This window comes from Polypterus senegalus, chromosome 6 (assembly GCF_016835505.1).
Source record: "Polypterus senegalus isolate Bchr_013 chromosome 6, ASM1683550v1, whole genome shotgun sequence".
Taxonomy (NCBI): domain Eukaryota; kingdom Metazoa; phylum Chordata; class Cladistia; order Polypteriformes; family Polypteridae; genus Polypterus; species Polypterus senegalus.
Window position 1 is genome coordinate 36,182,197 of NC_053159.1, and position 27,535 is coordinate 36,209,731.

Below are 27,535 nucleotides of genomic sequence, written 5' to 3' on the forward strand. Positions count from 1 at the left end.
ACGTTTTTTCAGTCTCCTGTTGTCCAATTTTGGTGAGCCTATGTGAATTTAGTCTCAGTTGGCAGCTGCAGGAGTGGCACCCAGTGTGGTATCCTACTGCTGTAGTCCATCTGCTTCAAGGTTTGACATCTTGTGCATTCAGAGATGCTATTCTCAGTTTTAATGAGTGGTTATTTGGGCTACTGTTGCCTTTCTGTCAGCTTGAACCAGCCTGGCCATTCTCCTCTTGACTTCTGACACCAACAAGGTATCTTCGCTCAGACACTGCTGCTAACTGGTTATTTTTCCATTTTTTGGACCATTCTCTGTAAACACTAGAGATGCTGTACATGAAAATTCCAGTATATCAGCAGTTTCTGAAATAATCAGACTAGCCTTTCTGGCACCAACCACCATGCCATGTTCAAGGTCGCTCCAATCACTTTACTTCCCCATTCTGATGCTCGATTTGAACATCAGCAGGTTGTCTTGACAATGGTTACAAGTCGAAATGCGATGAGTTACTGCCATGTGATTGGCTGATTATACATATATTTGCATTAATAAGCAGTTGAACAGGTGTACCTAATATAGCGGCCAGTGAGTGTATGATACTATCCCTCGATGTACTGAATAAAATAGCAGGCACCATATTACTATTGTCTATGGTCCTTCTTGGTTAGCAGAAGATGGATAAGGATAAGGTTGATTGCTCATGATCAGCTTTATTTCCATATTTTGATTTTATAATACATCTTTGTATTCATCATCTTGTGGCCACTTAAATAGGCTGCTGCAGCTCAGAAACCTTTGACTTCACTGGTCTGTCATAATCCTCTGCTGCTCTATAAAGTTGCTGTGGGCTGCGGATAAGTTGCATACTATCTTTTCTTCAATCTCCACCTCCTTCAGAATCTCTTCATCGGAAAGCACCATTTCAGTCTGGGAGTCCTTCGTCACAATCACCACACAACCTCGCCGCGTGTCCAGGACATTGGCCACTACAACCTGATGACGGTAAGTATCCAAGGCTTTGCGTGCTCGGTCCACGAGGATAGAGGGGTCTGTTTCAAGTTTAAAGGAAATGACAAATGCTTGTGGTGCCCATTCCTTCACGAGGGGAGACAGCATCTTGGGGACCATCTTCATTGTAATCTGCACATAAAAGAAAGCAAACCCACAAACAAGCTTGAATCAACAAGAACTGTTGTACCTTCGGTAAAAAAGCTACTCCTATAACAACTGCTTCAAGTAACACAGTCGTTTTTTCACAATCTCTTCCTGGAAAAAGTTTAAAAGAGAAATCCAAACTATTACATGGATTCATAGGCCAATGAAGAAGATAAAAAAGGTTTATAAGCCCAGGAGGATGTTTGTACGAGGAGGAGTCTAGCTAAAGATAGAAAATGGGATTTGTTAGAAAGCAGAATGACCCTTCACACAACTGATGATGTCTTTTCTCAATGTAGTCTCCACCATTCTCAGTGCCTGAATTCCAGCAAAATAGAAGGTTTTGTCTTGTCCTTGTCACCACTCTTGCACTGCTTTCTTCACATCGTCATCTGTCTTGAATCGATGACCACCCAGCTGGTTAGAATTCCAAAAAGTTGGAAATCACACAGTGCCAAATCTGGCGAATAATAACTTGGGTGCATGAGCGGTGGTGAGGACAAGACAAAACCTTCTATTCTGCAGGAATCCAGGCACTTCCAGGCACTGAGAAGGGTGGAAACTACATTGAGAAATGACCTAATCAGTTGTGTTAAGGTTCATTCCGTTTTCTAATAAATGTCATTTTCTAACTTTAGCTTGACTCCTCGTAGTAAAAAAAAACCCAAAACTATGGAAACATATGCCAATTCATCTAAGAACTTCTTATGGGCTGGGATAAGAAAGACATGGACATGTCATGCTAGCATCTTTATTGGCCCATGACCTTTTATATTTACTGATAAGACATAAGAATAAGTGAAAGAGTCTGCACCACAGCTATACCCATCTGGTGAATGTGATCCCAAATCTCGCATACTGCTTGCGTTTTGTTTCTGGTAAGTCACCTATCCCCATGGCCCACAGTGATGTTTTCCTTCGGCAGGGTAGGCACAGTTGCTACTGCATCTCCTAAACGGTCTCTCTGTGAAATTGATTCTTAGTTTAGTTGTTTCGTTATTCCTTTGAACTGAAACATCCTTAAAGCTGAACGTCTTTTAAATAGTTGAGGTGATGATTCTACGTTGGACCTTGCTTAATCTGTTTTAAACTTTAAACTCAAGGGGTCACATTCTGATTAAAGCTAGAGATGAAGAGACATTGATGTATACTGTTATTACTACGAGCAAACATTTAGGGGGTCTTTCAGAGGTCTGTTCCAACAACCACAACCATCTACAAATACTTCTTTAGGTGTCCGCTGACTCTTTCAGTCTTTCATAAGCAGTGTTCGATAAGCTCATCTTCCAGCAGTGTTCATTTGGTGACAGTAGAACTTTGCTCCACATGTGCCCTTCAATCTACTTATGCTGGCTAGCGTCTTGATTTTAACATAACTTTCTACCCTCAATGTAGCTAAACATCTCTCCTTCCTATTTACCAATATAAAAAGCTTTTCTTTTTGGTAAGTAATGCTAATAAGAATCACTAAATCTTTTGAAATCCCACAATTAGCTTGATATTTTTTACAATATAACTCACCTAGTGATGTTAATAACATTTGCTATGTAATAAAACACTGAGGTCTGCGTGTCCAGTTTCTCGGAGCAACCTGATTGGTCAGTTTGACTTTGGTGACGTGACAAAAGACAAAGTTTTGAGTGCAAGATGGAGGAGGAGGAGGAGGAGTAAAGGTGCATGCCGAGACCGCCACTTTCAAAGATAGAAAGCATAAAACCCGACAAGAGGCAAGGAAGTTGCCTTATTAGTAATGACAAAGTCTGAGAAGCAGGCTTGAGAAAGGGAGCGCCGGTGAAAAGGGGTTCAGACACACAAATACAGAGGAGAGGCACAGAAAACACACGGAGAGCAACTATTTTAAAATGACTCTATTATCCGTTATATATTATTATATACTAGCCGGATCGTGAGGAGGGCCCTGCCTGGCTCCCCACTCCTGACGTCACGCTTCTCCCTCCCCTCAGCCTCTGTCTCGTATTAGCGCGAAGTCACAAAATCAACCGGAATGTTCAAGCAAATTATAGAAAAAAAAACAGATCTAAATCCGTTAAGAACGGGGTGCGCACAAAGTTCGTATACAGTGATCCCTCGCTATATCGTGCTTCGACTTTCGCGGCTTCACTCCATCGCGGATTTTAAATGTAAGCATATCTAAATATACAGTATATCACGGATTTTTCGCTGGTTCGCGGATTTCTGCGGACAATGGGTCTTTTAATTTATGGTACATGCTTCCTCAGTTTGTTTGCCCAGTTGATTCCATACAAGGGACGCTATTGGCAGATGGCTTAGAAGCTACCCAATCAGAGCATGTATTACGTATTAAATAAAACTCCTCAATGATATGCGATGTGCTTCCCGAGCGGTGCTTGATTGTTTGCTTTTCTCGGACTCTCTCACTCTCACTGACGTTCTCTGCTCCTGACGGAGGGGGTGTGAGCAGAGGGGCTGTTTGCACAGAGGCTGTTTGCCTAGAAGATACGGACGCTACTCTAAAAATGCTGTAAGACTACCTTCACATTGCTCCCTTCTGTTGCGGCTGCTTTATCACGGTGTGCAACTGCACGTATTGATTTTTTGATTGCTTGCTTTTCTATCACGCGCTCTTTCTCTCTCTCTGAAATTCTCTGCTCCTGACGGCGCTCCTTTGAAGAGAAGATATGTTTGCATTCTTTTAATTGTGAGAAAGAACTGTCATCTCTGTCTTGTCATGGAGCACAGTTTAAACTTTTGACTAAAGGGTGTTATTTCATGTCTAGAGGGCTCTAATAATGTTAACAGTGTGGGAGAGTTTATAAGGGCTTAAAATATATAAAAATAACCATACAAACATATGGTTTCTACTTCACGGATTTTCATCTATCGTGGGGGGTTCTGGAACGCAACCCCCGCGATCAAGGAGGGATTACTGTAACCCCTATCTTTAGGAGCATTTACAGGAATAACCATGACCATTTGGTTCCTGTGGACATCAGAACAAGTCTTCCCGGTATTTCGAGGTGGGTTTCCGAAATCCTGTCTGGTGCTGTCACCTGCTGCCGCTCAAGAAGTAGCGATGGGTGACAAGTGTTTTCACAATCGAGGAGCGTATGGTGGCCATTGTGTGGGTTCATGAGCGACCTGTTACTGGGAAATCGATCAAAAATGTCATGAATCACTTTGTTGTGCGTTTTGGGAAGGCATCGCTGACAAAGAGGACATTGTTGCAGTGCAGTTGCAAAGGGCAGCGTCCGAAATGCGCCGCGAAGTGGAAGACCATCCACAATGCATGAAACGTGTGAAGATGTGACAGAGTCTGTCCAATAATCCCCAATGAAATCCACTCGTAAATGTGCTGCTGAGTTGGGAATTGCGGAACCGACAATGCGAAAACACATCAAAAAGGACTTGCAAATGAAATGTCTGCGTTAATTGCACGTTAACGAGTTATCCGATGCCAACTTGGCCAGACATCAATTTCCAACAAATGCTGAGAAGGAAAAGGTTATGTTCTCTGATGAGTGCACGATTTATCGCAGCTCCCGCTATCGAAAAGTGTTCTTCTGGGGAAAAGAAAATCCACATTTCTTTGAAGAAATTGAGCATAACCCACCACACGTGATGATCTGAGCCAGAATGACTGCACAGCATTTGTTTGGCCCTTATTTTTTTGATGGTCCTGTTAACCAAATCAGTTATCTGGAAATGCTGAATGGCTGGCTCATCCCACAACTGAGAAACCAGGGCGTCCTTGACAGTGTTTGGTTTCAACAAGACGGGGCACCTACTCATTTCGAAATCATCGTGCGTGTTCGCCTCAATGAAGTTTTTGGGAATCGTTGGATCGGACGAGGATCAAACAACAATCCTGCTCCTCTTCCGTGGCCTCCGAGAAGCCCTGATCTCACAACTCCAGATAATCAAAGATTTATCAAAGAAGACGTGCGGAAGCGTCATTATTCACCGAACGATGAACTGAAACATGAGGTTCGCGCAGCGTTCCAGAAAGTCACCCCACAAATGTTGCAGAACATGAGCAGGAGAACCTGGCGGCGCATTCGGCTATGCAGAGATCATGGAGGGACCCATACAGATGTTTTGGATTCCTAAGAGGTAACCTTTAGCTTTCAAAATCCTCCAAAAGATAGGGGTATATGGACTTTGTGCGCACCCTGTAGTTCTCTCGTTCACTAACTAAGCAGAGGTAAGGAACGTCTTGAGGCTGGCGCATGAGTGAGGAGAGCCCCACCAAGCGTCTTTCAGATTCACACAAATAAATCGGTACCGCAAGCCAACTATGATACATAGCGCAATGAGGGAAGTAACAAAATCAACCGGAATGTTTAAGCAAATTATAGAAAAAAACCCGATATAAAGTAATTAAGTAGCTCTCTCGTGAAAAATGGACAGACATACAGACGTTGGATTTTATATATATATATATCTATATATATATATCTATCTGAGAGAGACAGAGAGAGAGAGAGAGATTATTATTATATACTAGCAAAATACCCGCGCTTTGCAGCGGAAAAGTAGTGTGTTAAAGAAGTTATGAAAAAGAAAACATTTTAAAAATAACATAACATGATTGTCAGTGTAATTGTTTTGTGACTGTTATGAGTGTTGCTGTAATCAAGGATTTGATTATCATTATTTCTTTCAATCAGGTTCGAATTTGGAGGACGTGTTGTGTTCAAGTTACATTCCGTGTTTGTCAACCATTGTAAAGATAACAGGTTTCATTCATCAAAGTGTTCACTACCCAAATCGCTAAAGACAAGGAGGCGCGTATTTTGAACGAAAAGGGAGAAGACAGCGAAGGAGTGGAAAAGTGAGAAGGAAAACTGTTTAAATAAAGAGCTGGGAAGGTGAATGGGAAGAAGCAGCCATCGGTAAAGCAAGGAAGACTCCGTAATAAAGACGGTTGGGTGCATGTAGAAGGTGTAACAATAGGATTGTTAAGCCTTATGAGAATGTTCCTGCACGGAGGGTTTAGAGAGACGCATCGGGAGAAGTATAGAATAGGGAAGCCCGTGTGACTGTTCTGCTGTTCTCCTTCAACAGTTCTGTGGCTCTGCATATTTGTATGCACTTCTCTAAACTTGCATCACTGGTTCCGCACACAATTCAGTCACATATAAGGGAACTTTTAATCTCCCTGAAATTGCATGTGCCTGCTAACACTCTCAGATCTATGATGTAGTCGTCTATATTTTCTCTCCTTGCCTGATTTCTTGAAAAAAATCTGTACCTCTCTATAGTTTCGTTTATTTTCGGGCTGTACTGTTCATCAAATTTACGTATCATCAAGCTCATGGTTAACTCATCAGGTCTTACATCACCGGTCAGCACCTGACACAATTCTCTGCCGCTCTCTCCAATAAGATAACGGAATAATCTGACCTTAGTGTTTTCCTCTGCCATTGCAAGTTCTGTGAATAATCTGAACTCCTCCTTCCACGTTCTCCATGACTTCGCCAGGTCTTTAGCATCGAGGCTTAATGTCAGCGGCGGTCTCAGATCCTCCATTTTCCTTTCATGTTAGTGTCTCCACGTCCTGAACTTTTAACAGCAAACTGGCGTGACTTTCGGTGCAGTTCCGTCACCTACGCTGCCACCATGTTTCTCTCTCGAGATTATTAACAGGCACAGACTCACGCTTCCAGTTTATGTCTGTTTATTTCACAGTAGTTAAAGACAGAACAAAGTCAGTTCACGTGAGCCGCTCGGAGTACATGCATCGAAGCTTCTCAGCTGTGCTTGTGCTATCTCGTGCGATCTACTGTATATTGCAAATATCGTATTCGTCTTAGGCATGACAAATGCCAGCGGCAGCCTGTCTATGAACCTAATTTAAAGTTAAGCTTTAAATTCCTAGCTGCTTCCTATTCATTTGCATAAGCACAGTCCTTCACCAGCAATTTTAACTCCGTTACAGCAATTTTAACTCTGCTACAAAGTGATCAAAAGTCTCGTTTATACCCTGCGTCTTCTCATTAAACTTGTATCTCGCGAATATCATATTTATCGTAGGCATGTCAAATGCCAGCGGCAGCCTGTCTATGAACTTAATTTAAACTTAAGGTTTACACCGTGCTTTGTTTCCGCAGTAGCTGCACTTATGAATATGCTTGTATGCATCACTCGTTTCATATTCTTTTGCTGCCTTCTCAATTGTGTAATGCGTTTTTTGAACAGGTTTCATTCATCGAAGTGATCGCTACCCAAATCGGTACTCGTGAATCTAAGATGTTTAACAGGAATTCCCGGTATTAAGTTGTGGATTTGCCTGCGAATATTTAGCGGCAGCGTGTCTATGAACTTGATTTTAACTTAAGCTTTATACCTTGCTTTCCTAGTGATATGTCTACAAATGCTTGTTCAGCTACAGAGGGTTGTTACATCACACACTGCATGTATGGGTTTACCTTTCCCAGTCCTGCAAAGTCAGTTCACGTGAGCCGCTCGGAGTACATGCAGCGAAGGTTCTCTGCTGTGTTTGTGCTATGTCGTGCGATCTTGTGATGTCCACGGCTTTATTTAATGTTAGCTAAGACCCGGCACTTAAACGTTTTTCGCACTTTCACTGAGTTTGTGCCTGACCATCTCATCTTCGTTTGCATAAGAACAGTCCTTCACCTGCGAATATTTCGCGGCAGCGTGTCTATTGGATAGCTGCTGACGGACAGCCTTATATGGGCAGGCACTCAATTACGTGGGAGGCGTGATGATGCGGGATGCAACTCCGTCTCACACGGCGACCGAGCTGCAGGCTACAGCCGTATATATGGATGAAAGTAGGTTCCAGTTATGACCGTTATGCGTAGAATTTCGAAATGAAACGTACCTAACTTTTGTAAGTAAGCTGTAAGGAATGAGCATGCCAAATTTCAGCCTTCTACCTACACGGGAAGTTGGAGAATTAGTGAGTGAGTGAGTGAGTGAGTCAGTCAGTCAGTGAGGGCTTTGCCTTTTATTAGTATAGATTTTAGTGTATTTATAAAGCCTCAAGTCAAATTTATTGTCATGGGTACTCGGTACAATGAAACTTTTGAATGATTGTCAAAAACACAATAAATAAATAGAATGTACACTTGGCATGCACCATGTATTATGACCTGTGCGTTGTAACTGTTTCTGAATCTACTGGTGTGAGTCCCAGTGGTTTGAAGTATGCCATGTAGAAAGGGTGAGAAAAGCAAATGTGCAGGATGGCTGAGGTCTTCAATGATCCCATTAACCTTTCTAAGGCAGCAGATGCTGTAACCATCCTGAAGTGATGGCAGCTGGATGCCAGTGATACTCAGGGCTGCCTTCATGCTTTAAATGCTTTACATTCTTGAGGCAGTGAGGATGGACCCTATTGACATTCTTCAACAATACTATTAGACTCCCACTGACGACTGGGATCTGAAAAATTAATCCCACAAACACGTCAATTTTCATCACTGGACAGAAGGGCTCTGATTGTATACACAGTTTGTTTCTATAAATTCTTGTCTTCATCTCATTCCAACTGCTCCACTATACCTAGTAGCAGAACAAATGAAAGGGTACAATGGACAGCAAAGCTTGAAATCCACCCCTCTAATCCCAGCACTGTAAATTACAGTGGCACGTAAAACTATTCAATCCCCTTGAAAGTCATCATAATTTTCTACATGGCAAAAGATTTGTACACATTTATCCATTCAGTATTTTAATGTGAACTCTTGCACTGTACAAATACATTCCCTTAATCAAATGATTTTCTGTATTTAACTGTAGAAGAGAAATTCAAAAGGTAGTGTTTGTACACATTAATACTTTGTTGAGAACCCCTTTTCTACAATAACAGGCTTCATTCTTTTAGGGTAAGTATTTAACAGTTCTGCACATTGTTCAGGGGTGAATCTTCCCCACTCTTCTTGGCAGAATTTATAGAGATCCTCTAGGTTAGTGGAATGAAGCCTCTGTACTACAGTTTTTAAAGTTGTGCCACAGATTCTCAATAGAGTTAAAGAGCAGGGCTTTGACTTGGCCATTCCAAAACATTCACCCCTCTCTTTCTGAGCCATTACAGTGTTGCTTTGGCCTTATTTTTGGGGTCAATGTTAGTTTGAAAGATGAATCTTCTCCCGAGCCATAGGTTCATAGCAGACTGGAACAAGTTCTCCTGAAACATTGTGTGGCATGCGTGTCCATCCATTGTCCCATCAACTTAAGTAAGATTCCCAGTCCCAGCACACGAAAAGCAGCCCATAGCATGATGCTGCCAGTACTATATTTCACTGCAGATATGGCATTTTTAAGGCATGGGCAATGTTAGTTTTATGCCACACATACCTCTTTGAAGTCTGGCTAAAAAGTTCTATTTTGGTCTCATCTGACCAGAAAATCTTCTCCCACATCTTCACTGGGTCTTTCTCATGCTTTGTAGCAAATGACATACAAGCTTTTTCTGTGGACCGCCTTGAGGAAAGGCTTCTTTCTTGTTACCCTACCATACAGGCCTGTTTTAGAGAGATCCTGAAATTGTGGACCCATGCAGAGAGCACTGCAGATTTCTTAGAGTTACAGTTGGATTTTTAGCAGCCTCGCCAGTTGACATCTTGTTCTGATGTTTAGTTTAGAGGAACAGCATTTTCTAGTAAGAGTCTGGGTACTGTGATGAACTTTTCACTTTCTGATGATGGATCCAACAGTGCTTAACATTCAGACTCTTCAATATGTTTTGTAGCCATTTCCTGCCTTGTGCATTTCAATGACTTGGTTTCTCACATCAGCACAATACTCCTTTGTCCTCATTTTTGCAGTGATTGTCCAACAAAGACTATGACCCTTGCAAAGGGTTCTTTTTATATCCAGAGAGATAATAAAGGACTCATGAGTAGTAGATAATTATGTTTAATTATGGCCTAATGACTGTGATTAATTTGTCATTGGTGTAAACCTGGAGCTTCCAAAGCACTGAGGCTTAAATACTTATGCAAAAAGTTTTCACTTAGGAAATGTATTTTTACAGCATAAGAGTTCACATCCATCCAAATACTGAATGGATAAATGTGTGTACCAATCTTTTGTCATGCAGAAAATTATGACAATTTTCAAGTGGACTGAATATTTTTGCACACCTCTGTATCTAGACAAAAGTCAGTGCTGGAGTGGGATGAAAGGAGCTTCTATGCACAGTTCTACTTTATTTTTAGTGGCTGCTACATGGGGGCTTGGTTTTTATTTATTTATTTACATCTTTTTATTCAATTTTTATTAACTATTATGGTGAAATGAAAAAATGTTTAAGAAAAGATGAGTAGATTGTGATGAAATTGATAGACAACAACAGGCAATGGTAGAAGTTGGTCATCTGAATATAATAATTTCTTGTAAAATTCTGGAACACCCTTTGGATTTTACTAATCTATTGTACAGTACAACCTATGCGAGTGAGTTTAAGCAGCAATTTTTAAAACATTGGTATGGAATGGGCCATGCAGTATTTTCGTGAAAATTTACTGCAGGAAATCACATCAACAAAAGATTATACAATACAATACAACTGATTGTGCTGTGCAAAATTATACAATAATGTATGTATATTAACTTCTGTATTATTTATTACTAGCAAAATACCCGCGCTTTGCAGCGGAAAAATAGTGTGTTAAAGAAGTTATGAAAAAGAAAAGAAAACATTTTAAAAATAACATAACCTGATTGTCAATGTAATTGTTTTGTGACTGTTATGAGTGTTGCTGTCATCAAGGATTTGATTATCATTATTTCTTTCAATCAGGTTCGTATTTGGAGGACGTGTTGTGTTCAAGTTACATTCCGTGTTTGTCAACCGTTGTAAAGATAACAGGTTTCATTCATCAAAGTGTTCACTACGCAAATCGCTACTCGTGAATGTAAGATGTTTAACAGGCATTCCCGGTATTAACTTGTGCTAAACGTACCATGGTGTGACGCAAGGGGAGCTGACTGTGAAAAGGAAGGAGGCACGTATTTTAAATGAAAAGGGAGAAGACAGCGAAGAAGCGGAAAAGTGAGAAGGAAAACTGTTTAAATAAAGAGCTAGGAAGGTGAATGGAAAGAAACAGCCAGCGGTAAAGCAAGGAAGACTACGTAATAAGAACGGTTTGGTGCACGTAGAAGGTGTAACAACAAGATTGTTAAGCCTTATAATAATGTTCCGGCATGGAGGATTTAGAGAGACGCACTGGGAGAAGTATAATCTGAACCTCTCCACAGTTTTGTTTATTTTCGGGTTGTAATGTTCATCAAATTTACGTATCATCTGGTCCAGTGGCGGACCGTGCATCTCACACCTAGGCCTTCAGTAGTGCTCCATCTGAATCAACCTGTCCCTCAAAAACTAATTTGTGGTTATAAAAACCATCTTAATATGCAGAAAAACAGTATAAAGAGCCGCTGAATCGCAGATAGATAACTCCTGTAGCCACAATAAATGCCTTTATTGAATAGACAAACCAGGGATGAACAAGTTCCTTTCTACTGCAGCTACAGCCGCGACACACATAAAAAACATCAATAACAACTCATAAACTTGCAATATTATTTAAGAAAATCGCAACATTTTACTTACCAAAAATTCGGATTATTTGTAAACAAAATCCATCCTCCTCTCTTTCCTCAAAAACAGTTCAATTACTCAGTCGTACAGATTATCCGTGCGCTTCAGTTCCATCAAAAAGTCCCTTTCGATCGCCATCGAAGCTAATGCTGAAAGTCAAACCTGCCCTGTCATATTTCTGGCATAAGTTTTAATTGGCTTTAGGGCTGAAAATGTCCGCTTGACAGAAGCAGTGTACATGGGAATGCTCACCGCCAAATATACCAATGTCAACAGCTGCCCCATGCTCTCATTCAGATTTTTCTGATGAAGGAAGTCAAGGAGATCAGTGGGAGATTTTCCTGCAAAATCATCCATGGCATACATTACAGTCAGTTCTGTTTTTAGCCGAGACAGATCAAAAACCGCTCCGTGGCTCTTGTGTTAAAGTGGAGAAGGCTGCATGTGGGAAATTTATCTTGTATTCCGAAACTTCTGGGGGTCGAGGTGCGTGACAAACATCAGTTTTTCATGGTCTTGAAATCTGGTCTGTGTCTGACAAATAATATTGTCCAGAATCCTGCCACGGAGTTGGCGGTAGTGCGTGCAAGGATCTTGCACTCTGAGCGCCTGCGGTGCGTTCAGTGGCCTCATATAGTTCCTCATATCAGCTTCTATCCAATCAATGGGTCTGAATATGGTGACGCTGCCGTACGCCTGCTAGAGGGCCCCACTGACACCTACTCAAATCTGATTGGTTGAAGCAACAGTTTAATCGATATTTATTCTGTTTTAGAGGGCCTGCACAACAGATTGTGAAGGCCTCTCTGCCTGGCAACAAATGATGGCTGAAATGTGATTGGTTAAATGATTTAATACGAAAATACATGTCTGGAAGCAGCACAACCATTGGAAAAGCTATGAAAGGAAGCGGACTGACTATTTGGAATTATTTAATAAGTATTCATGGACAAAATATAATTAACATAAGTTTGTGATTAAGATATTTTTTTAGGCCAGCAGAGAAGGCATAACTTCGCCAGGTCTTTAGCATTGAGGCTTTATACCCTGCGTCTTCTCATTAAACTTGTATCTCGCAAATATCTTGTGAGATCTTGCGATCTCCACAGCTTTATTTAATTTTAGCTCAGACCCGGCACTTAAAAGTTTGTCTCACACTTTCGCTGAGGGAGGGTTTCCGCAGTAGCTGCACTTACAGTGCATCCGGAAAGTATTCACAGCGCATCACTTTTTCTACATTTTGTTATGTTACAGCCTTATTCCAAAATGGATTAAATTCATTTTTTTTCCTCAGAATTCTACACACAACACCCCTTAATGACAACGTGAAAAAAGTTTACTTGAGGTTTTTGCAAATTTATTAAAAATAAAAAAACTGAGAAATCATGTGTCCATAAATTGCAATTACAGCCTCAAGTCTTTTTGAATATGATGCCACAAGCTTGGCACACCAATCCTTAGCCAGTTTCGCCCATTCCTCTTTGCAGCACCTCTCAAGCTCCATCAGGTTGGATGGGAAGCATCGGTGCACAGCCATTTTAAGATCTCTCCAGAGATGTTCAATCGGATTCTGGGCTCTGGCTGGGCCACTCGAGGACATTCACAGAATTGTCCTGAAGCCACTCCTTTGATATCTTGGCTGTGTGCTTAGGGTCGTTGTCCTGCTGAAAGATGAACCGTCGCCCCAGTCTGAGGTCAAGAGCGCTCTGGAGCAGGTTTTCATCCAGGGTGTCTCTGTACATTGCTGCAGTCATCTTTCGCTTTATCCTGACTAGTCTCCCAGTTCCTGCCGCTGAAAAACATCCCCACAGCATGATGCTGCCACCACCATGCTTCACTGTAGGGATGGTATTGGCCTGGTGATGAGCGGTGTCTGGTTTTCTCCAAACATGACGCCTGGCATTCACACCAAAGAGTTCAATCTTTGTCTCATCAGACTAGAGAATTTTGTGTCTCATGGTCTGAGAGTCCTTCAGGTGCCTTTTGGCAAACTCCAGGCGGGCTGCCATGTGCCTTTTACTAAGGAGTGGCTTCCATCTGGCCACTCTACCATACAGGCCTGATTGGTAGATTGCTGCAGAGATGGTTGTCCTTCTGGAAGGTTCCCCTCTCTCCACAGAGGACCTCTGGAGCTCTGACAGAGTGACCATCGGGTTCTTGGTCACTTCCCTGACTAAGGCCCTTCTCCCCCAATCGCTCAGTTTAGATGGCCGGCAAGCTCTAGGAAGAGTCCTGGTGGTTTCGAACTTCTTCCACTTACGGATGATGGAGGCCACTGTGCTCATTGGGACCTTCAAAGCAGCAGAAATTTTTCTGTAACCTTCCCCAGATTTGTGCCTCGAGAAAATCCTGTCTCGGAGGTCTACAGACAATTCCTTTGACTTCATGCTTGGTTTGTGCTCTGACATGATCTGTCAACTGTGGGACCTTCTATAGACAGGTGTGTGCCTTTCCAAATCACGTCCAATCAACTGAATTTACCATAGGTGGATTCCAATTAAGCTGCAGAAACATCTCAAGGATGATCAGGGGAAACAGGATGCACCTGAGCTCAGTTTTGAGCTTTATGGCAAAGGCTGTGAATACTTATGTACATGTGCTTTCACAGTTTTTTTATTATTAATACATTTGCAAAAATCTCAAGTAAACTTTTTTCATGTTGTCATTATGGGGTGTTGTGTGTAGAATTCTGAGCAAAAAAATGAATTTAATCCATTTTGGAATAAGGCTGTAACATAAAATGTGGAAGAAGTGAGGCGCTGCGAATACTTTCCGGATGCACTGTATGAATATGCTAAGCACAGTCCTTCACCCGCAAATATTTACCTTATATGGACAGGCACTCAATTACGTGGGAGGTGCGATGATGCGAGACGCAACACCGCCTCACACGGCGACCGAGCTGCAGGCTATTACAGTATATGGAAGAAAGTAGGTTCCAGTTATGAACGTTGCACGTAGAATTTCAAAATGAAACCTGCCCAACTTTTGTAAGTAAGCTTTAAGGAATGAGCCTGCCAAATTTCAGCCTTCTTCCTACACGGGAAGTTGTAGAATTAGTGATGAGTCAGTGAGTGAGTGAGTGAGTGAGTGAGTCAGTCACTCAGTCAGCCAGTCAATCAGTCAGTGAGGGCTTTGCCTTTTATTAGTACAGATGAGTAAAATGAACAAGAAATAGAATGTAGTGAACAATTTTAGAAATATTGAATTTGAATCTGCACACACTGAATCAAATGAAGTAAACAAGGAGAGTGGTATGAAGTGGCTTAGTATCTTTGTGCACATCAGTCAGCCTTTACAGATCTATTGTGGTGCGCGTTTGTGTGCGTTTGTATGTTCACTACTCTCTTTTCATCTTCAAGCATGTACACTGGTAGGGCAATAAAGCAGTCATCCACCTCCATTTATAAATTTCTTTGAGTAGGCATGAGTATGTCTGAGTGTTATGTGTGTGCCCCTACATGTATTTAAATACATTTATATATCTCAAAAACCCTAATTTTGTAAATCAATAGATCTATCATCATAAATAAATGGAGCAGGCTGCAATAACCCCAGTTAAACAATTCTAAAAGTTGCTATCGCTGGATGTAAATCAAACCATTTTTGAAAGATATGGGGAGAAATACTGAACCAAAAACAATGGACCCTGAAGCTACACCAAAACAAACACAGTGCAGCTTGTTTGAAAAGGACAGTTGAATTATTTTCAAAAGTTATTATTGTACGTAGGTCTCTGTATTCAGGGCGGATATCTGAGAAACTGCTTGTTCTAAATTTTAGGATCTTGGCTTAGGATGTAGTTATTCAGAAACTCTACATAACCCAAAAACAGCATCATGTTCTGATGACAACTGTGATTTTAAGATGTCAATTTGAATTTTACACATACACATACATACTGATGGCATGTTATTAATTAACTTTTCTCAACATTGTTAACCCTTTTGGCCCTGGATTTTCTGTTTTTATGGGAAAAATTATTTTGTGAGATATTCTACCTTTGGGGTGTCTAGGAAGCTCAAAAATCAAAAAACAGTATCACTGTTATTATACAATAGCTGCCAAATTCTTTAATCTTCTTGAGGAAATACAATTGAAAGTGGGGCGCACAGTCCGAAAGTGTCCATTTTCACTTCTGTGTTTTGTGTACTGTATGCTAGTCTCTCCAGTCTGCACCAATAGTAGCATGTTCGGCTCTAATGGCTGCAAACGTACCTGTGCATTACAAAAACGGCTGCATATATGTACTAGTAATAGGATGTCAGGGCCAAAAGGGTTAGTATCATAAAATCAGAATCAGAACTTAAGCTTGATAGCTATTTTTTTTGACTCCCATTACAAAACTTCCATTTACAAGTAATTGTTGGGCAAAAATCCTTGTCTGCTCCTGCTTTAAGGTGTGTGAGATATGGAATGGAGTCTACTGCCTACAATGTACTAGCTTACCTGCAAAGGCCCATTAGACGACTGTATTTTATGCTCAGGCATTTCAGATGCAGGAATGTAGAAATCAGACACTGCTGCTGCAAGATAAAACATGGCTTTGGACCCTAAAAACATTAAAACAAAATAAAGAAAGCATGAAGTCAACTCAGAAGATTTGTGACCTTGCTAAAGAGTGTGGCACAGTGAGAATGAGTTTAAGATTTCCTGGAAATCGTGCCACACAACAACTGTACCCACTTTAAATAGGACTCTCTATACTGGAAGCTGCAGAGATAATAAGACAGAGGAAAGGGGATTTCTGTGTACAACTTCGAGATGTGAACATGTGTACCAAGATCCATGACCTGGAGATGAAAATCAACAAACAAATAAACTGCAGTTCAGTCTACATTGTGCTACTTTCTTACCTAATGGGCTGAGTGTTTGTGCTGCTGCTTTCAACAGATGCAGGTACTCAGAAAGCGTGTTAAACTCAACAGACAGCAAAAGTCTGTCCTTCTTCACAGCCTGATAGCAGTGCAGCACATGGATGATGTTGGGTAAGGCTTTCTGGTCAACCTCCACACGGACAGTCACAGAGCCGCCTTCTGATGTGGTCTGCAGGGCATCAAGAAGATTCACTCCGGCATATTTCCTGACAAAGGGATACAGCGAGCGATGGCGGTGAAGGAAAATCACTGCATAACCTGAGGCAAGGAAGTACTCTGCTGAGCAGGCTCCTCGACGACCACTGCTAAAATTGTCCAGGAATCTGACTGTCTTCGATTCCAATGGAACTTTTGTGCCCCCTGAAGTCACCAGAACTACTCTCCGTCCTGCTGAACTGTGAAATTGCACAAATTCTGACATCTTTGTGGCTGCAGATTCCACCTGGGATGGGATAGCAAATTCTGTAGCCATCCTGTTAGTTGCAAACGCAACTGTTGGTGATAATGGAAGCCCAGAATCCTCCATGGTCTACCTCCTAGCATGCTGCAGAAAAAGGTAAAAGGTTTTAATCAGCTTAATTCCTTAAACTGTGCCAGGCTTCAAGACTAACTTTAAACACTGGGCATAGTGCTAATGAAATAAAGGAACCGTCAGTTAAGTTGTTGCCTAGCAGGTTGTTGTGACAGTAAAGAAGACAGGTCTGTTACAAAATGAGTAAAGTTAAGTAAAGTGGATTGTAGTTATAAAAACAATCAGAAACAAGGCTTGAATGATAATATCATTTCTTTAACTGACAACTTGATAAACAGGTTAGGTGGATGGATGGACTGAGGATTTCCCATTGAAAGAAGAACGCAAGCACTGAAACTGCAGAGTCGCTAAACTAATCAGTTCCTAGACGTACACTTGTTTAAAAGATGCATTCTGCTGCACTGTAAGGCACACACTTTTTCTAACAACACGTGGGGTACAGGTTGACATTTAAAGCGACTTTAGGATGGCAAACAAGGGAAATGTATGGGGCAGGGGCAAGAAAAAGAGCATGACTTTCAAATGTTTACATGGGTGCAGTTTATTTACTAAAATGCTACCCATCTAAGGGAGAGAAATTCTTACATCATTATAGGGAAGCTTTGAACTTAATAAAAAGAAACTTATTAAGTATGCTGAAGGCCAAGTTGCCTGTAGGCGACTTAACTGATTCATTTATAAAACAGAGGCCTAATTCAGAAGGCTTCGGCTGCATTCTAAGAAGCTTGTTTTTCTTACAGGTCAATGTGTAGTCATGTGAAAAGTATCTACACCCCATAGAAAGTGTCGCCTTTTTCAACATATCTGCACAGGCAAACAGTGGATCTTCATGTAGTCAGTACCTACAGAGACAGGTGATATACTTGGAACAAAAACACAGGGGAAATTTGCCTTTTCAATCATTTATTCGACAAAAATATCGATAGATAATAGTAAAGGTCTATAGGGGGAAACGTAAGTCCACCCTTGGCCTCAGAAACTGGGATTATCCCCAGCTTTAGTAGAAATGACTTCTTGTAGGTGTTTTGCATGACTTCCCACCAGTCTCTGACATCAACACAGTGAAACTTTTGACCGCTGTAAAATTTCTTTACTTGCAAGATGTCTATGGGTTTTCTTGTATTTTCTGCCTGTTTCAAATCCCCCCACAACATTTCAATGGAATTCAAATCAGGGCTTTGATTATGCCAGTCCAATACCCTCCATTTAAACTTTCTGAGCCATTTCTTGATGGATTTGCTAGTAACTTCTGATCATTGTTGCATTGTAATGTCTATTCTGGTTCATCCTGAACTTCTGAACAGATGGCTGCATATTCTCTTCAAACACACTTTGATATGATGCAGAATGCATAGTTGACTCAATTATTGCAAGCTGCCAAGGGCCCTAAGACAGCGAAGCAACCCCAAACCAGAATACTTTACCACCACGCCTCACATGAGGTATGAGGCTTTTCTCCCAAAATGCTGTCTTCGGATTGTGCCAGACATGTCTACAGTTACTGTGGTACTGTCTACCTTTGATTCTTCTGTTCAGAGCTCATTGTTCCAGAAAGCCTGGTCTTTGGCAAACTGTAGTCTTCCGCTAAGGTTCACTTTGAACAACAAAGGCTTCTACTGGCACACCCCACATGCTGGTCAAGTTTATGCTTTCCAATTTCAGATGCATGCACTTTGACATTAGCGTTTGCAAGAGATACCTCCAGATCCCGCAAGGAAATTTTGGGGTTCTTGAAGAATTCTTTTTGTATATATATATATAATGGTCAGTTCTTAGGCTGAATTTGCTGGGAAGGCCAGTCCTGGACAAATTAGCAGTCGTCTGAAATTGACATCACTTGGAAATACTTTATTCCTTAAAGTGGAATGACTGATTTCAAATAATTTGGCTCAACTTTTTAAATCCCTTTAAAGACTCATAGGCATCCACAGCCTTCTTTCCGAGGGCTTCAGAGAGCACTTTTGATTTTGGCACAATGATACCACACAAGTCTTTATCAAATAGAACACCAGACCCGTGACATATGCAGTTTAAACAAGACATCCACCTGCACACTCTATAAGGAGGTTCTAATCATTGGCACCTAATCTGGAACACCCGATTCTAATTTTATAGATTTAAAATGGCGATTAATGTACGGACATACTTATTTTTTAACATGACAAATCTGCATTTTTGTTAGATTATGAAAATTAATACTGCATTTCAATTTTATGTGTCATTTGACCAAGTATATCACCTTTACAGTATATGCAAGCACTGTTGCTGTCATGATCTGTTTGCCTGTTCAAATATGTTCAAAATGATGACAGTTTCCTTGGGGTTTATTTACTTTTGCGATTTAAAGCCTGATTTGCACTCAACAACCGAGTAGGTGAGAATTTCAGCTTTACCGGCCATTGCTTCACCTGCAGTACTTTAGAGGCTGTGAATTTCTATCACAATGTGGTCCAGAGAGACAAAATGTTTGGACAATTTCACTTAAAAAAAATGATGTAGCATGCATGCCCTACTTTTCATATGTTGTTCAATACTATGTTGTATGCTAGTTACTCCAGACTTTACTTATTTTTCTTCATATGTGTCATAACATTTACTATATGTGTGATTCCCTTTGGTTTACTTAGCCAACTGCCTGATTGCCCATTAACAGCAGCAGGCCAGCAATTAATTTTTTGTCCACTGTCAGTTAATAACATTCCACTACACATTTTTTTTTGCAATTTAAGGGGACAGAACACAGGAAAAAAAGTACATCCTCATTTAAACATATTAAAAATATGCAGTCATTATGGTACATTTGATCAAAATGAGTGCCAATGTCAATATTGTAAACATTATTTACTACAAGCATATGAAAAGGCCCTGAAATTCTTTAGTGAAAAGTAATGACGTCATGAGGTACACATTAGTTGAATCATATCTGAAGCATTATTGTCTCTCTTTAACCCATTTCCCAATTACGGAGATAAACCAGTAACGGAAGAGTTGATATGTGCCATTCATTATGTGTATTTTCCTAATAACCAATTTAATCCAACAGTCGCCAAAGCATTATGAAACAATATTGATAAAGGTCTCATCACAGCACAAACTTCACAGTAGTGCACAAGCTCTATTGAGTACATATTGTTAGAAATCTCATGTCAGGTCAGGAGGACACCAGCAAAGCCAGAAGTACTAATGTGTGTTTGGGGGGTTGTTGTTTCTTTTTATAATATTTATAGTTTTCTGGAGCTTTTGTAAGCTACGCATTTCAGTGCAATTTGCACTGTTTATAATTGGATGTGAAAAAATCTGATTTGATACCTCCATGACAGTTCACTGGAGTACAGCATGGAAGAAACTGGCAACATCTTTCAACAAGCAATTTCCAAACTTGCAGCTGAGTGATTTCTTAACTAAGGACACCAACTCTATGTCTTTTTACTGAAGATTAAAGGTTAAATGTATGTTGATCTGTATTTTCCCCATTTCTTTTATTACATAATATAAACATTTCCAAACTTCACTTAGCATTTCTACGGTATTCAGTTAAAAATGCTTGACTCAGTATCACCATTCAAATATAAATACAAAATCTGGTTTCCTTATTTTTTTACTGGCATATAAGTGCTTTTCCATGTCCTTAATAGTCTGCCTGATGCGTGCTCAATTACTTTTGTAACATCAACCACATGTACTAAGTCCGTTAAAGCTGCTCACGTGGTGGACTAAGTTAGTACATGACTTTGATCACCTTCTCCAACTCCAAGAAGCACACTGCAAAAAACACTTTGTCTTAGTTTTGATTCGCTGCTAGTCCACACTTCTGAGGCACACTGCAACAGTGCTAAACTCCAAAGTTAGTTGTTTCCATAAATACTGCTAAGACCAGGACCTGCATTTATCAAGTGTTTCAGAATTACTCCTCGAAACTGCACTGTCTGATCTCAAGTATTTACAAGGTGTTCTACGCCTGCACCCAGCTAGGCGTGAGAGTTCATTTTTGAGAACTTCACCGAGCTGCAAACTGGAACTCATGACGTTTTGTAGTTTCCTGATAACAACATTAAGGCTGCAGAACAAAGATAATAATAATATTTAAAATAACAGAAGGAGGAAACATAATATGGTAGAATACTGTGCTAACCTGCATGTAATTGTTACTATAACATGAAGAATATTAATGTTATGAGCATTAAGATAGAAACATCAAGACACACATTGAATGAGAGCAAAGCCAAATAACAGGCATGCTAGGGATTGTTCCTGCCTTGCACCCTTTGCTTGCAGGGATACGCTACTATTTCCCCACAACCCTGCTCAGGATTAAGCAGGTTTAGAAAAATGGATGGGTTATACACAGCCGCGCTTTCAGATGAATCACCTTCCTGCTGTCATGGCCATGGAAAACACCTCATAAAGAAAAAACTACTAAAACGAGCCACAGCTATTCTTGTGCTGTTTCTGGAGTTGCGTTCACTCTTCCAGGGTCCTAATCGTGATCCTGAGCGGTGTGCCGTGCCGGTCATGATGATCCCCTCTTATCTTCTACGTGGCTCAATTAATCCAATGACCCAGGAGTCTCCACCTGCCTTCTTAAACATTCCAGGGTTTGTAGACAGTAAAGCGGATGTTCCAGGAATTCGTGGACTACAAAGCTCCGCGTCCCTAGGTGACATTTCGCGGTCAATCCCATATCCTGCCTTGCTTATCCTCAGTGTAATATCTTGGGCTACTACAGTACACTACAGTCTGAATTCACGAGCACCTGCGTGTTGGTGCATTCATATAGCTTGCGATTCAGACTTGCGGGAATTGATCTTTATGTGCGCACAGCTCGCCTTAACTTTGCCTCACGTGAAGTGCTGTGGAAACTTACAAATCAGCGTTTTACGTCAGGTGTTGCAAGAGCGTTCACAGTTAGGTGCAAAATTCGAAAAAATGTTTAGTTAGTATTACCCAAATCATCACTATTGCGAAGCTGCACTTTACACGTAACGTTACACTTTCATTTCGGTTAACAAAGCACAAGGGTACACCGCGTAGATGGAGCGATAACATAACGTGCACGATCTGTAACGAATATTATTCTAACTCTATCGGATCGAAACATTTTTATGAGTTTATTGCTATCCAGCGATTCCAACACATTCAACCTTTCTTTGGATGTACGTGCTGATCTCCATCTTCGGGCAGCACCTAACCAGTTACAACAGCTCACAAATTCTCCTAAATCCTGGTGAAGTTGGGCACAGTTTCCTAAATTAGGAAAACTGATAAAATGCATGCACTCCCACTACTAAGAGTAGGATCAAATTTGATTCACTCCGAGATTTTTGAGCCACTTATTAAAACGCTTGATAAACACTGGCACTGATCAGCCTTGGATTACCCCGAGCTCATAGAACGCTGACTTGATCTGTCTGCACCTGTTTAGTTAACTGACACCTACATATTCGCAAACAAACTTAACTTTAAATGCTATTCAATCGACTTAATAAAATAACTTAGATTGCCTTCCGAGGTACACAACGCGTTTACCAAGCCAAATTTCATTTGCATGTTGACGATATGGACCACCATGAAATAGGACATCGCGGCTCGCTTCTATACCAAGGAGCGCGTTCACATTTCCATGGAGACCCTAGGCAAAAGGAACTCGCCAAATACTCAACCAGCCAAACTCACCACAGGTGACTGCGTCCGTAACCCGGAAACAGCCGCCGAAAGTCAGCAGCTGTCTACTTCCGTCAAGTCCGTCCCTTTAAAGCAGACCTCGAGTGTCGAACATGCAGCTCTTTCAGTTCCGTAGTGCAGCAAAGGTTTTAATTGAAGTTAAAGATTCTTTTAATTTTCATTTGTATTTAGTGATAGTCGGACGAAGCCGCGTAAAGCTTCTTTCTGATTATGCCGAAAAAAGATCCGAAGCTTCGAAAAAAGTGACATCTGCTAGTTTACAAAAATCATAACAGCCAAGAGTTCGATGCCGCTTGAAGAATGCCAATAAAATCCACTGGCGGAGCCACAGCACATACGTCACAGCAGTTGTAGACATATACATATATAGGTAGACACCGCATTCACTGTGTTGCCCAGACGACACGATACGTCAACGCGTCCGCCATACTGCGAGTGGCAAAAGTGCCATTTAAACTAATGCAGGTAGACGTGGAAACCGGGTTTTCTGATAAAAAAACAATAACGTTTAAAACAGAATCGTTTACATACAACAGATTTTGGCGAATCGTTTAAATGCAATTATTTATATCCATTTATACACTAATAATGGCAATTATTAAATAATAATTATTATTATTATTACCAGCAAAATACCCGTGCTTCGCAGCGGAGAAGTAGTGTGTTAAAGAAGCAATGAAAAAGAAAAGGAAACATTTTGAAAATAACGTAACATGATTGTCAATGTAATTGTTTTGTCACTGTTGTGAGTGATGAGTGTTGTTGTCATATCTATACATATACACATATATACATACATATATATCTACATATATACACATACATATACATACACACACATATATAAACATATATATACATATACATACATATCTACATATATACACACACAGCTATTTCGGATCAGTGCAATACGCTGCTTGTTAAAACGGATAACTCCGCTCTTACGTGCAAGTCTGCGTGGATATTATGAACTATCGTATTTGTTCAAGTTCTATTTAAATTTTAAATAGAAGGAATTTTTATTTAGTCGACAGAAATATCTTTGGTAGGAATGGTAAAACAGACAGGAATATTATTCCTGAATAAATCAACTCAAACCTTAAACAACTTATAATATTTTGCTCTCCATAAAAATATATCCTGTCTAAATTATACAAGTTAGAAATAAAGTAAACATTAAAAGAACAAACATTCAAATTTCTTTACTCTTATGTAATTTTATATAAAAAATAAACTTAGATTTTAAATATCCCAAAAGATTTTGCTCTCCATAAAAATATATCCTGTCAAAATTATACAAATTCAAATATGAACATGCTGCATAACAAAACCTGGAAATATAAATAAAATGTGTTCCTTTCAGCAATAACAAATCAAATCATTCAGTTGTCTTTGCTCATATGTCATTTTAGAGCTGGACGCCTGGCATCTTTTTTTGGCCACAAGTTCGTTTCTGTTTGGTGTGAGGTTCTGTGTTGTGGAGATTCTCAGGATGGATTGCAGGTGCTCATCAGTGAGGCGACTCCTGTGTGCTGTTTTGTTAGTCTTTATCACTGAGAAGAGCTTCTCACACAGATATGTGCTACCAAACATGCACAAGGTTCGAGCCGCATGTAGACGGACTTTTTTTGTTCTTCAAAGTCACCAAAGCGCCGTGCAAACTCAGTGCGCTCAGTTTATCAGCAAAGTGCGTATTTGGGAACACCGTAGTGACGACTTGGTTTAACATTACTTGGCAACAGGGAAAGTGGGGCAAGGTGCACTGGTGCATTTGTGTCTCCCATAAAAGCAGCTTCACTTGAAATCACTTTGTGATTGTGCACGGGTAAAACGTCCGCTGAAGTGTCAGATTCTTATTTAATTATTCTGCTTTCTGTATCTTCTGCATTGCATTCAGGTTACCCTGATGTTTTGTCTCATAGTGCCGTCTTAGATTAAATTCTGTAATTACAGCCACATTAGCTCCACAAATGAGACACACGGGTTCAGTAAACATATACTCAGCCTCCCATCGGTTTTAAAGGCTCTATTTTCAGAATCAACTTTTCTCTTCAGCATCGTGTGAGCTAGCCGCAATAACTTGCAGCATCATAAGCTAGACTTGATTAACGCGGTAAGTGTTGGCAAGGCAGCTGAAGCGCTGCATTATGGGATCTGTAGTTTATTGTGTTACCAGCGCTTCATATACCGGGCCATTAATAACAATAATACAGTATATAAAATGATCTCGGGCGGATATAATTACGCCGGGCGGATGTGGCCCGCGCCCTTGAGTTTGACACATATGGACTAAATAGAACTTGAAAAGATATATTTTTAAATGTGATCGCAATTCAGATAGAGTTGGCGCACACTACAGCCTGCATGCCTCAATAAGTCATCCTCCCCTCGCTCTTACTTTTTTACCGTTCATCTAATGAATACACTGAGTATGGCTTTACCAAAACAATCATTGATGGCGAATAAAGTATCCATTATTCGAGTATGTAGATCGGAATATATATATATATACATATATATACCTGCGTATCGCAGCAGAGAAGTAGTGTGTTAAAAAGCTAGAAAAGAAAAGGGAACATTTTAAAAATAACGTAACATGACTGTCAATATACAGTATTTGTTTTGTGAGTGTTACTGAGTGTTGCTGTCATCAAGGATTTGATTATCATTATTTCTTTCAATCAGGTTCTATTTGTAGGATGTGTTGTGTTCAAGTTACATTCCGTGTTTGTCAATCGTTGTAAAGATGACAGGTTTCATTCATCGATTCGTTTCTTACTGCATCAATAAACAGCTCGTCTTCTTCTTTATCTGAGACCTGACACACTGCATGCACGGGTTTTTTACACTGTCTTCCTTTAGCGGGACATTGACTTTTTCCACCATGTGCTTTGTTTCCGCAGTAGCTGGATTTATGAATATGCTTGTATGTATCAGGCGCTTCATATTTTTGCTGCCTTTTCAATTGTGTAATTGGTTTTGTTCAGCGCTCTTTGGAACTGTTGCTTTTATCTGTGCACTCGTCAGTTCACGTGAGCCACTCGGTGTACATGCATCGAAGGTTCCCAGCTGTGCTGGTGCCATCTCGTGCTATGTCCATGGCTGTATTTAATGTTACCTTAGTCCTGGCACTTAAAACTTTCTCTCGCAGTTTCGCTGAGTTTGTGTCAAACACCACCCTGACCATCTCATCTTCCTCTCCATAAGCACAGTCCTTCACCCGTGAATATTTAGTGGCAGTTTGCTATTGGATTGCCGCTGACGGACGGCCTTATATGGGCAGGCACTAAATTACAACGCCAGCGCAGCCTGTCTATGAACTTAATTTAAAGTGTAGGTTTACATCGTGCTTTGTTTCCGAAGTAGCAGAACTCATGAATATGGTTGTATATGTCACTTTCGCTTCGCTTCTTATTGTTTCGCTGCCTTCTCAATTATATAATGCATGTTTTCTTCAGCGCTTTTTGGAGGTCTTCCTGGTTTTCTATGTACTGCGTGATTACGTGGGAGGCGTGATGATGTCACACGAAACTCCGCCTCCACGGCGTTCAAGCTCATCTCCATTACAGTAAATGGAGAAAAACAGCTTCCAGTTATGACCATTACGCGTAGAATTTCGATATAAAACCTGCCCAACTTTTGTAAGGAAGCTGTAAGGAATGAACCTGCCAAATTTCAGCCTTCCACCCACACGGGAAGTTGGAAAATTAGTGATGAGTCAGTGAGTGAGTGAGTGAGGGCTTTGCCTTTTATTAGTATAGATTATTATTATTATTAAATAATTCCTCCCATATAAGTAACATTTCTCGGACTGCCTTCTTCCATCACCGAAACATTTCTAGATTTCGTCCTGTTCTCACGCAACACAGTACTGAAGTATTGGTTAATGCCCGAGTCACCTCACGTATCACTGTAATGCTATTCTATCTGGCATCCCAAAAAAACTTATCCATCGCTTACAACTTCTTCAAACTTCTGCTGCCAGGATAATAAGCTGCTATTCTAAATCCACTGAACATATTACACCTATTCTCTCTCAACGTCACTGGCTCCCTGTTAACTACAGAATAAAATAGAAAATACTGCTCTTAACATTTAAAGCTCTCCACAACCTCACTGATCTCCTACAGACTTACACTCCTCTCGCTCACTCAGATCCTCATCTGCAGCTCGACTTTCTGCACCACACATCAAACTCTAATCTATGGGAGCTCGAGCGTCTCTCCTAGTGCTCCTCAACTCTGGAATTCTCTTTCCTCTCATAAACGTCAGCTCGATTCAATAACACAGTTTAAAACTGCCCTCAAAACTTACCTTTTCAAACTGGCATACCAATTGTGAATTTTGCACTGTTACTGCCTGTTATCTTTGTTTGTTTGCTAATTATTGCTTTTTGATTTATAATGCTCTTGTTTTAATTTTACTAATGTTGTTTAATTTTATTGTAAGGTGACCTTGAGTGCTAAGAAAGGTGACTATTAAATAAAATGTATTATTATTATTATTATTATTATTATTGAGACGAAAACCTGACCAATGTCTAAAAGTCAAAATAGTAAGACTGCAACTGACAGTCTGGTCTTTCTTTTAACAGTGAAATGATACACTCAATGACAAAAATAAACAATTTTATTGTATACAAATTGGCTTAATAATTTCTGAAAATATTTCACTCATTCATCTCTCAATCTCTCTCTCTCACTTACACACAATTTGGTTACTTAAATATATACAGGA

At 40.4% G+C, this 27,535-nt stretch overlaps 1 protein-coding gene across 3 annotated transcripts; it reads right to left on the bottom strand.

Moving 5' to 3' along the window:
- Window positions 1-684: 684 nt before the first annotated feature.
- Window positions 685-22,883, bottom strand: ppcs (phosphopantothenoylcysteine synthetase). Of its 3 annotated transcripts, none has more exons than XM_039755822.1 (4): window positions 22,787-22,883; window positions 16,561-17,125; window positions 16,154-16,257; window positions 685-1,134 (listed from the first exon to the last, which is right to left on the bottom strand). In XM_039755822.1, the coding sequence occupies exons 2-4, from the start codon at window positions 17,105-17,107 to the stop codon at window positions 796-798; spliced, it is 990 nt and encodes a 329-aa protein (XP_039611756.1). In that variant the 5' UTR covers window positions 17,108-17,125; window positions 22,787-22,883; the 3' UTR covers window positions 685-795. The 3 variants fall into 3 exon arrangements, with proteins under 3 accessions (XP_039611756.1, XP_039611757.1, XP_039611759.1); XM_039755823.1 differs by lacking the exon at window positions 22,787-22,883 and adding an exon at window positions 22,640-22,749; XM_039755825.1 differs by lacking the exons at window positions 16,154-16,257; window positions 22,787-22,883 and having other exon boundaries at window positions 16,561-16,649.
- Between the last annotated feature and the right edge of the window lie 4,652 nt (window positions 22,884-27,535).

What these genes read in the sequence shown, in the direction of transcription:
- ppcs (XM_039755822.1), bottom strand. Translation starts at nt 17,107, where the DNA reads ATGGAGGATTCTGGGCTTCCATTATCACCAACAGTTGCGTTTGCAACT. An exon ending in ACAAACACTCAGCCCATTAG is followed by an intron (nt 16,258 to 16,560) that starts GTAAGAAAGTAG and finishes TAATGTTTTTAG; the next exon opens with GGTCCAAAGCCATGTTTTAT. An exon ending in CGTCTAATGGGCCTTTGCAG is followed by an intron (nt 1,135 to 16,153) that starts GTAAGCTAGTAC and finishes TTTTATGTGCAG; the next exon opens with ATTACAATGAAGATGGTCCC.